Source organism: Haliotis cracherodii, unplaced genomic scaffold (assembly GCF_022045235.1).
Source record: "Haliotis cracherodii isolate W230 unplaced genomic scaffold, xgHalCrac1.p SCAF_4, whole genome shotgun sequence".
Classification (NCBI taxonomy): domain Eukaryota; kingdom Metazoa; phylum Mollusca; class Gastropoda; order Lepetellida; family Haliotidae; genus Haliotis; species Haliotis cracherodii.
In genome coordinates, this window is record NW_027266297.1 from 46,430,130 (window position 1) to 46,442,210 (window position 12,081).

Here is a 12,081-nt window from a genome sequence, read left to right on the forward strand (position 1 = left end):
TATCCAGGTGATCGGGCATACTGAAAGTTAAAATATAACACTGTGACTAATTCATTATCAAATACACCCCTACATATATCCAAAAAGCTGTAACCGCGTTTGGGCAATATATGGGACATACTTTAAAAAATGCAGACATCTGTTATACGAATATTGTTTTCTTTGCGCGCACTTGTTCCGAGTTACCAATTATTTTTTTTGTTCCAGTGGCACATTGTAGTCTTGTTAACATAAGACTGACCTGAAACTACTCTTTGTATACAGCTTAATTAGTTCCGTTTCATCACAGTCAGCACAATTAGTTGTATAAGCTCTAATTAAGACATTCTTTGATTAAGACACTAATCTGTTCCTTTGTATGCAATGACCGCTCCCTGTCGCGGTAGCAACAAGCAAAATAAAGGTCTCCAGTGACCCACTTTGACTTCATTTCTCACTCGGTAACGCGATCGTCATTCATTCGGGAAATTGGTGTTAATACATCCACATCAAAACTGCAGGTTAGTAATTCTACTTTTTTTTTACACACTCCTGTCAGGTCTGTGTTTAATGTCCGCTATCCGTTGTTTGATGTTTCCAAGTAGTTGGTCACTTGCGAATAGACAAGAAAGATATAAGCGCGAACATTGCCGGGAGTGTCCCATGTTTCCGTCTTCTTCTCCAGGATGGCTGCTACAGTAAGGACCCAGAAGGAGATGAAGGACAAGGCGATGAAGCAACTGAAACACGAGAAGGATCCTATGGTAAAGTTACGTCTGGCATGTTTAGCGAGAGGCTCAACAGGGATCAAAGGCCTGGGCAGGTAAGACATTTATGGTACACACTAGATCTAGTTCATAACGTGAAACATGCCCCGTCCTGCTAGCTGTCAGCCGCTCTATACGAGGGAGACAGTCATGGACATACAAATGTGCTCGTGATCGTATCACGGATTTTGATATTGATTATCACACATAAAAACATCAATGCATACATGCATGATAAACAACAGAGTTAATATTCGCTACTGCATGGTGGAAAATATACATGTGTGTGATTTGTACTTGTACAGGCCTAGTCTGTGGCCATGTTTATACTTTTGATATGATCTAGACCCCTGAAAACAGTGTCAAGATATGTTCCACCACTGCTATAATGTCTTGTAGTTTTGTGTATTAGTATCCTTGTGTATTTCTCATTATGTCTCTATAATAATAATCTCAATACACTAAAACTAAGTCTTACCTTTGAAGATATTTATTTCTGTTAACAATTGGATAGTCAAATGACCACATCTTGTCAATTAAGTGGAAATAATGCCTCGCAAAGCGAGACAAGTCAATGAGGCACCACCTTGTTACCGTCACCCTCTTTCAAGCCTCTCCATAACAGTCAAGTTAAACATAGATGCACAACATGATCAGTTACACATGATGTTACACATGTTACAAACAGCAGCTGATATACCATCAGTGCATATGATTGTTCTGATGCAAAATTATCATCAGATCAAGTTTGATTGAAATGTGCATTAGTGAAAAAGCACAGTTCGAGGTATGTTTTTATTACTTATTGAATATTTTACTTTATTGAATTCGTAACGTAACTTCAGCGACAAGTGGCGAACACTCTGATATCTTCTGTGAGCTTCAAAGCGTCTACCTTGATTACATCATCATGCACATGGTTATGCATTGTTTAGGGGCTTGAATAGAGGTGAGGCTCGAAAACATGTTACGGGGATATAATATTTAGAATTATTTAGCTAACTCGGTTTATGCATGGTCAGCTCTGCATAATAACTGTTACTAACACTTACATTTGTTTACAAACATTCCCCTCCCACACTATCCTGCCAAACAATGTGATAAATACTACCCCCATAGCAACCATATGTAATTTCTCCCCGCCACAACCTATTGGTCATATGCCTACACTACCCAGTGGTCCATTGACATCACTACCTCTGCTGCTCAACTACATCATTTTAACACCTATATGTGCCTGTTAACAATTTCACCAATTTGACCCATGTTAAAAAACAATGTTGCCATAGTGAAAAAAAACCTGAAATCTCAGAAAGTGCTGTAACCTTTAACCTGCTGAATTCTTCAGCATAAGGTGCTGTAAAGAAGGCTGGTGATTTCAAACAGTTGATGCTTCATACTCAGACGTAAAAAAAGACCATGTTAAACAGGCAATAAATATGACAAATAAGGAACCCTCAACCATTGTACCCTGAGGTCAACTTCATGGCTAAGTATTTCTCTTCATATAAAATTCATCAGTGTGTGAAACGAACGGTTGACAAATGGCCTGTGGCTATCAAAATTGTAATCATTCTACAGAGTGAGAAACTAAGCCAGACCAATTGTTGATGATAATATTGAAGGCTCAGTTAGAACGTTGTTTGCACATTTTAACATTGTTCAGACTTCATTCAATAGCACCATTTGCAGCCTAGATTTTAAACTTTTCAATGAGTGCATGCGCTGCCCCTGTACTCCCCTAGATGGCCGAATTACATTGTATTGGGTGGCTACCAGAATATATCTCTTCATAGCTGATTAGGCTGTATGTGATACTTCTTGGTGTCCTACACTGAAGTGTACCTATTTACTAATAGTACCAATAGTGCCATAACAAATTGGCCATGTTTGTGCTAATTTCCGTTTGGGCATATGGCATAATGATGTATGTTCCATTAATTCATATTCAGCTGTAGATGAAAAGGATGTGTTGCTTCTGTTGTAAAATATTAACTCTTAGTACAGTATAATGTTACATAGTTTCTTATAAAATGTTCACTCTGAAGCGAACAGAAATGTTTTCTTGAGAATAAAGCTCATAAATAAATGTCTTTCGCATTTGTTACTGTGATACAAGATGAAGCCAAACCCAAATCTGATTGAGGATATATGTTGGTCTTTGATATTACAGATGTTTTAAGATCATGGATGATGACGGTAGTCGATCACTTGACTTCAAAGAGTTTAAGAAGGGTATCCATGACTACGGCTGTACAGAGTTGTCTAATGAGGAGATACAGGAAGCCTTCAACAAATGTGACAGGGATGGCAGCGGAACCCTGGACTTTGATGAGTTTCTGGTACAGCTCAGGGTAAGCAGCCAGCAGCAGACACAAGTAGCTACTCCAGGCTCAGCCTACAGCAGACACAAGTAGCTACTCCAGGCTCAGCCTGCAGCAGACACAAGTAGCTACTCCAGGCTGAGCCAGCAGCAGACATAAATAGCTACTCCAGGCTGAGCCAGCATCAGACACAAGTAGCTACTCCAGGCTGAGCCAGCATCAGACATAAATAGCTACTCCAGGCTGAGCCAGCATCAGACACATGTAGCTACTCCAGGCTGAGCCAGCAGCAGACATAAATAGCTACTCCAGGCTGAGCCAGCATCAGACATAAATAGCTACTCCTGGCTGAGCCAGCATCAGACATAAATAGCTACTCCAGGCTGAGCCAGCATCAGATACAAGTAGCTACTCCTGGCTCAGCCTGCAGCAACTGTACATGAAATAATCAATGTGCGAGATAAACAAGAGGAGAGGGAATGACATATTGTTGAGCGAGTTGGAGGAAATAAGTGTGCACATAGAATTATGATGTCTTCAGTAATAATCAGAATGATTTTATAGTATGGTGTATTGACCAATCTCTCTATAATCAGATCCTTGTTCTTGCTTCCAACAAAAACAAAGATCTGAGGAATGTGTTTTCTAATCATGAACCTCGAAAATATTAACACGGGCTGTACAAGTGATTTCATCCAAATTGTCGTCTGTCTCTCACTTCCCTGGGATAAACATATCAAACAGTAAAGACTTTCCATAGCCCAAGGGATGTACTGCCATACAATCTCAGCCGTCTGGCAATTCCAGAATTTTCTTTTGTTCAGTTTTCCAATTTGGAATCAAGATCTTTGTCAAAATATTTTGTCAAAGCGAAGTCTTGAAAGAAAGTTGCCAATTTGAAACTGGTCCGTAAAGCTCAAGAAAGCTGCTTTTGATGAGCTATTGTCAAATTCTTGTTAGTCATTTCATTGGTTAGTCAAACTTTGCAAAAGGTCATTCTCACGTGACATGTAATGGGATGTCCTCAGCTTGTAGCGGTAGTGACCTCTAAGATCTGATTTTAATGAGATTGGAATATTCTTTATCAGAACCTGTAAAAGACAAAGGGTTGAAAATATCATTTGCAATGTGAACCCGATGTTGCCCGAAATACGAATCAACTCAATATACAGCAGATCCCTCTGACCTGCCCATCACTGAGTACTGAAGACATGCTCCCTCTCTTCCAGCCTCCCATGAGCCAAGCCAGAAGGTCATTAATAGCACAAGCATTTAAAAAGCTGGACAAGAGTGGTGATGGTGTGGTTACAGTGGAGGACCTGAAAGGGATTTACAACGTCAAGAAGCATCCAAAATATCTCAATGGAGAGTGGACAGAGGACCAGTGCCTGCGACAATTCCTTGACACATTCGACAGTCAGGACAAAGATGGCAAGGTAAGAGAGACAGTATGCCTTTCCCTTTTGTTTACTACTGAACCTATCAATCCAAGATATATCCTACTGGCTAATATGTTCGGAGTTTAGTATGGTCAAGTTATATATTGGTCTTCATGAACATGATGAATAAAACATGCCATATGAAAGAAAATGTAAAGCTTTGTATACTGTCATTAAAATATGTACACTTTGCAGGGATGCCTTTAATCCTGTTGCTTGACATGGTTTGATATACTTGGTATACCTGCTTGCATATTAACATTACTGTGCTAGCTAACTTTTTGATGAAGTGTTGTTCACAGGGATTCACACACCTGATGTATACATTTAGCACAGGCAATCGATGGAACTGGATAGTGCAGCTTTGCCTATGTCAAATAAGATCTTTCTCATTTAATTGTTTTTCTTTTTCTTTTATGGAGAGTTTTTGAACATTGAAATTTATACTTTTGAAAAAGATCAAAGTTCAGTTGTCAAATTTGAGGATCCATATATACATGTTTATTTCCTGATAATAGTGGGGGGATGTCAGCATCCCTCAGGGGTTCCCCTCAGCTGAACCAGCTGTGACACTGGCACGACTAACTCATACTGACAGCAGTACCACAACAGCACACCATCAGGATACCATGCACCAACATTCGTTTATCAGGGGTTGAAAATTTATAAAAAATGTTACTTGACCAAGGGCAAGTATGACCAACATTCGTACTTGCCCTATTTTAAAATGTACCAAATCAAGCTTATAAACTCAGTAAAATGTTACATCTACAGAACTGAGAATCAGAGATACAGTGTTCCCTTGCTGTTGCGCCCCTCATTACAGCACCATCTTGGTTATAGCGCGAGGGTAACACATGGCTCCCAAAATTTACCTACATGTTAAATAAAGTTTTCCCCCATCCCAAAAAACATAATCATTCAAACCGGAAATACCAGTCAACAAATCTGAACTGAAGTACATAATTTAATCCCATTATTATACTATCTGGTTATAAAAAATGTGTTCATGGTATATCTGGACTTATGTTTGAATATATTTTATTTATTTTATTCCAAATTTCATTCAATATTTGTTTACACTCATTTTGGTGTGAAGTGATCAATAGATTGCACAACTTACCATTATTTACAGCAACTACGGTCAGATTACTGCTATTGACGCCTTGATTTTGCCAGAGAATGGATACATATATCATAAATGCCATACTTTGATTTGTTAAAAGTCATACAGTGTATTTGTTGTAATTTGACTTATGTGTCAACAAAGTTTTCGCGATCGAGAGAGCGTGAGCCTCGAGGGTGACTGGTGTATTCAAATAATATATTTCATCAAAGCTAGGCCTAACGAAGCCTCCAAAATCGGCAATAGATCTACCTTGCATTACAAATTCCAAAAAATGTAGTCAACTGTCCATCATTCAATTTCCAAGAAGCATGTGCTATATATGGAAGTGCTACTGCGATCTATCAATGTATTGATCCCATTGGTTGAGTGTTGTAACTGTATGCAAATTAGACTGCCAGTCTGGGACAGGAGCAACATATTAACCAATGAAATATTGTAACATGATCACATGATTACATTCTCGTGAAACTTGACCCAGTTCATTTGTGTGCTCTACTTGTCCACGGACATGATAGAAAACGTATATTACTCGCCCGACATCTAAACCTTACTTGACATGGGTGTTGGGCAATGGTATTTTTTAACCCCTGTTTGATGTTTGTGATGTACCACATTTTAATGATGAACTGTTGTGTTTGTGTTCTGCTTTAGCTGCTGCTTGCATGAGCATGTACCATGTTTGTTGTACTCATGTCTTACATACAGCAATACTCAGCCACACTATTGTGGGACATTAATTCAGTTTCAGCTTGCTGGAGTGCTTCTAATCTTAACCTGCAGACCTTTTTTCACTGCGACTCTTTAAACATGAATCTCTACATGTTGACTTGTAGAATAATCCCCAGTGACGTCAGACATTTAGTGTATTCTCGGTATTAACCCAAGGAATATTTTGCGGTAGTTTGTGGTTTTACTAATTATTTATAATTCACACAGCACGATGTTCCGTTTATAACCAGCTCTTGAGATCAGAATTGTGATTAACACGACCCATTTTAATTCTCCTTGATGTGTTCCTTTTTCACTCACTAATAAGTGCCATGTTTGTGTGGTGTGTATCCAGTATCCTTGGCAGGGAGGCCTCCATGCTGATGTTCACTACTATCATCTGAATGCTTTGCTTACCAATCAGCTTGAGGTTGCTGCCTACATTGTGGTGTGGGCTTGCAATGCCTCAGCAGCTGGCTGTCCATGTGTGGCTGTTCTCTGGCAGGTGCAGTCCTGGAGATCCAGTCAGTCACCTTTAACTGTCAATGAGCTTTTTTATATGAATAGTTTGAACAGCTCAAGTACTTAAAGTGCAGATATGTATTTAACTGTGATATCAACTCCAGATCACACCTGAAGAGTTTGATGCCTACTATGCTGGTGTAAGTGCCTACATAGACAGTGATGCGTACTTCGATCTCATGATGAGAACTGCATGGAAACTGTGAAAACTCTTCGTAAGTTTCATTACATTGGTTGGAGTAATGGCGGTATTGAAGGGACTGTTCTGACAGTGACAGTGATGTTGGATGTTACATTCATAAATACATTATTACTGAAACGAAGATTAAAGGCTGAAAAAACAACACAAATTTGTTAGGCACTTTCGTAATTGAAAATAACACAGGCCGCCTATAAGGAATGCAAAATGTTTTACTCTCATGAATGAAATGGGCAGATTGTTTTGGGCTAGTAAGCAAGTTACATTCATTTCATTTGAAAATTCCATGAAATGGATAACTTGATTATTCACAAAGTTACTCTTTGAGTAATAAGTCATAATTTGGGTAAATAACATTTCTGTTACATGTTTAGTTGATGGTGACCTGGATATAATGCAACATTTCAGCTGAGGAAGCTTCCTTGGTTAGAAGTGGACAGAAGTGTTGGTGGACAGTAATGCTGATAATAGTTCTTCACGCCCAACATGGACTAACATTAACTAACAGTCTTCACCTGTACTAAACAATAAATGTTGACTAATAGTAAACAAAATGAAATATTGTGTTCTGGTGTTGTGTATGCACACATGCAGTAAGCCAGCAGTTTACACACTACAGATACTGCATTGTAGTCAGTTCTAACACATGTATCAACCAGAACTTACAGAAACATTGACATAGTTTTCTCCACTGAATCCACCACCAACGTTGACATATTCTCTATACTCGCAAATGAAGAACATAGTTTTTTCGATGACGACTTGTATTGTGTGAAGAGAGTATGATGTTTTGCCAAGGTTTTGTGAAATCAAGAAATTTAATAGTGTCATTTGTTTAGTGTCTTCCTAGCTCAGTATTTGGAGATAAATGTGTGGGCCTATTGTGAATGTTTTGTCTGGCTAGTCACCAGAAGTTCTGACCTTGATGTTGTGTTGTTCATCTCAGTTAGCCTACAGTTGTACTTCCTTGCTATGGCGATGGACCTCAGGAGAATCTAGTGTGCAGTCGGGCAGTTCCCCCTTTTTTCAAATAAATAGTACATCTTGGGCAATTTTTGCATCTATGACTCAATAATTCCCAGTATCATGAATGTGGGACCTACAAAATGCTACCAAGAATGATATTTTTAAACGACCCCAGCCAAAACCTAACGAAGTAACTAGTGTACATTGTTTTTTTCTGTATGAATTGTGAGACCATAAAAGTTTTGCAGATAAATGTTTTCTGGGGTGTTGACAACCTGAAGGTTTTATGGTGTGTATCATGGTCTAGAGTACAGGGTGTTGCCACATAGCCTACAGGTTCTAGTGTGTATCATGGTCTAGAGTACAGGGTATTGGATGACAGCCTGCAGGTTTGATGGTGTGTATCATGGTCTAGAGTACAGGGTATTGGTTGACAGCCTACAGGTTCTAGTGTGTATCATGGTCTAGAGTACAGGGTATTGGATGACAGCCTGCAGGTTTGATGGTGTGTATCATGGTCTAGAGTACAGGGTATTGACTGACAGCCTACAGGTTCTAGTGTGTATCATGGTCTTTAGTACAGGGTATCGGCTGACAGCCTACAGGTTCTAGTGTGTATCATGGTCTAGTGTACAGGGTATTGGCTGACAGCCTACAGGTTCTAGTGTGTATCATGGTCTAAAGTACAGGGTATTGGCTGACAGCCTACAGGTTCTAGTGTGTATCATGGTCTAAAGTACAGGGTATCGGCTGACAGCCTGCAGGTTCTAGTGTGTATCATGGTCTAAAGTACAGGGTATTGGTTGACAGCCTGCAGGTTCTAGTGTGTATCATGGTCTAAAGTACAGGGTATTGGTTGACAGCCTGCAGGTTCTAGTGTGTATCATGGTCTATAGTACAGGGTATCGGCTGACAGCCTACAGGTTCTAGTGTGTATCATGGTCTAAAGTACAGGGTATTGTGTGCAGCCTGCAGGTTCTAGTGTGTATCATGGTCTAGAGTACAGGGTATTGGCTGACAGCCTGCAGGTTCTAGTGTGTATCATGGTCTAGAGTACAGGGTATTGGCTGACAGCCTACAGGTTCTAGTGTGTATCATGGTCTTTAGTACAGGGTATTGGCTGACAGCCTACAGGTTCTAGTGTGTATCTTGTTCTAAAGTACAGGGTATTGGTTGACAGCCTACAGGTTCTAGTGTGTATCATGGTCTAGAGTACAGGGTATTGGTTGACAGCCTACAGGTTCTAGTGTGTATCTTGTTCTAAAGTACAGGGTATTGGTTGACAGCCTACAGGTTCTAGTGTGTATCTTGTTCTAAAGTACAGGGTATTGGTTGACAGCCTACAGGTTCTAGTGTGTATCATGGTCTAAAGTACAGGGTATTGGTTGACAGCCTACAGTTTCTAGTGTGTATCATGGTCTAGAGTACAGGGTATTGGCTGACAGCCTACAGGTTCTAGTGTGTATCATGGTCTTTAGTACAGGGTATTGGCTGACAGCCTACAGGTTCTAGTGTGTATCTTGTTCTAAAGTACAGGGTATTGGTTGACAGCCTACAGGTTCTAGTGTGTATCATGGTCTAGAGTACAGGGTATTGGCTGACAGCCTACAGGTTCTAGTGTGTATCTTGTTCTAAAGTACAGGGTATTGGTTGACAGCCTACAGGTTCTAGTGTGTATCTTGTTCTAAAGTACAGGGTATTGGTTGACAGCCTACAGGTTCTAGTGTGTATCATGGTCTAGAGTACAGGGTATCGGCTGACAGCCTGCAGGTTTGATGGTGTGTATCATGGTCTAGAGTACAGGGTATTGGCTGACAGCCTACAGGTTCTAGTGTGTATCATGGTCTAAAGTACAGGGTATTGTGTGCAGCCTGCAGGTTCTAGTGTGTATCATGGTCTAGAGTACAGGGTATTGGTTGACAGCCTACAGGTTCTAGTGTGTATCATGGTCTAGAGTACAGGGTATTGGCTGACAGCCTACAGGTTTCATGGTGTGTATCATGGTCTAGTGTACAGGGTATTGGTTGACAGCCTGCAGGAACTAGTGTGTATTGATGCTTTCTTGAATGATCTCACCTCATATCTTGTAAGACAGTCAGTGGGCATGGGTGGCCAGTCAACTAAAACAGTGCAATGTGCTGTGCATGGTTGTGTCCCTTGAGGATGCAAGAAACCTATAACTGTTGGTTTGAATCCAAAATATGCCAAGATTATGTTTCTAGGTTTGTCAGCACCAAATCTGTGCTCATGTGTCTCAATAAAGTGTTGCTGGTAAACATGGGCTTTGGAACACTTTGCACTCTTCTTCCACATCAAGATGACACTCTGTGATATTACTGAAATACTGTTCAAAGCAAACTCACTCTAAGACAGCCATTTTTTTATATGTTTTCACATTTCAATTTTCATAAAACTGTAGACATCGGGATACACATTGCTGTAGAGTATCAGTATCATTATTTTGATGTTCCTACATGTTGTAACACTGCCTGCTTGATGCACCAGTATGACCAACCATGCTTCTGTAACTCTATAACTGCCGTTGCCATGCTTCTGTAACTCTATAACTGCCGTTGCCATGCTTCTGTAACTCTATAACTGCCGTTGCCATGCTTTTTGCTTCTCTCAGCTTGCACCTGCTACTTTATTATGTTAACCATTCATAGCAGATATAGTAGTTTTGCATGATATTCTTTTCAGATTTATCTTTTCTTTTGAATATTTCCAAGTTGTTTCACATGATCTCATGGCATGCTTGAAAACTGAAAGAAATTCTGATTATAAAATGCTATGAACCCTTTCCTAATCATAGCCAAAAGCTTGTATTAACTGAGACATTTGGCTTGGAAAGTTGTATTGACTTCTCTGTGATCTGTGTACAACAAAGGAAGCAGTTGTCTCCATTCAACATCTGTCTGCACTGTCAGCACCTGCCTTCACCCACACTGCTTGTTTCAGATTGAAGCCGAGGAGTTTCAGAATTACTACTGTGGTGTGAGTGCGTCTGTGGACAGTGACGCCTACTTTGACCTGATGATGCGACAAGCCTGGAAAATATAGAACCCTGACATTTCACTGCCATCCCAGCATGCATCTCTGTCCTCCATTACCTATCTGTTGTGTTGTCAATTACATGGAAATCTTTTGTAGAATTTTTGTTAGCTTGGAATTTATCTTGCTCAAAATGTGACAGTAGTGTGCGTCAGTATATTCTGACTTATTTCCCGGGGTAAATAATATATTTGGAATCATCTTCCAAAAGATTTGTACATTTAAGATAATATCCTGTGTAGATTTACATATTGCTGTAAAATAGCTATATATGTAATGTGTAGATATCTGTGGTGTGATTTGCTGTAAATGTAAATGTCTTCCTCTCTGTCTGTCTTCCTCTTCACTGCTTCCCCAACCACTGCCTCCACTGTCCCACTGTCTGGCCCAGCAAGCACCACCACTGTCGGCTCAGTGAGGCCTGTAGGATGTCACTTGAAAACCATGTACAGCCAACATGGAACACTTGCAGAATGAAGTCTAACCTAAAGGAGTTTTTCTTTTTAACACTTTTATCTGAAAGTGAATATGCAATGCAAGTATATGACCTTTGTTGGTACCAGGGTTACTTTTGGTTTTACGTATCTAGTTGTGTTGCTCCCCCTGCCTGGATGCGGGAGGAAGGATGTTGTAGCGTATGTTGTATATAGATACATCATTGTGTGGTGTAGTGTCCCTAGTTTACATCTTGTTATAGTCTTCACGATCCAGCATTGTGGTGGCAAGTTTTTATAAGGGTATCTTTTGATATTACCACAGATGTATTAATTAACTGTATCAAACACCCATACTGTTTGATAGTATATATTTATTCTTAAAAATAAACAGTAAAATACACATTGGTGTTCTTTTTCTGTGTGGCTATGAATTCTTGTGGGTAAAAGGTTGTGGGAACTAGACATATCGAACACATTGTCATTTGATGGTTACATTTCCCCTTTATCTAATTATGGAGAAACCTAGAAGATAGTGTCTCTTACAGACCACAGAGCCAGCC

The 12,081-nt window shown here is 39.8% G+C and overlaps 1 protein-coding gene across 2 annotated transcripts in view; it reads left to right on the forward strand.

Annotated features, from left to right (window-relative positions):
• Positions 1-407: 407 nt before the first annotated feature.
• LOC139478291 (calcyphosin-like protein) overlaps positions 408-12,081 on the forward strand; it is a 35,233-nt gene continuing 23,559 nt past the window's right edge. The window contains exons 1-5 of one of the 2 annotated variants that reach the window (XM_071260704.1): positions 408-500; positions 665-802; positions 2,920-3,100; positions 4,300-4,506; positions 10,992-11,901. In XM_071260704.1, the coding sequence (XP_071116805.1) occupies positions 666-802; positions 2,920-3,100; positions 4,300-4,506; positions 10,992-11,093 (627 nt within the window). In that variant the 5' untranslated portion in view covers positions 408-500; position 665 and the 3' untranslated portion in view covers positions 11,094-11,901. Of the gene's footprint in view, positions 501-664; positions 803-2,919; positions 3,101-4,299; positions 4,507-10,991; positions 11,902-12,081 lie in introns of those variants that run through there. The other variant, XM_071260705.1, reaches the window with a different exon arrangement.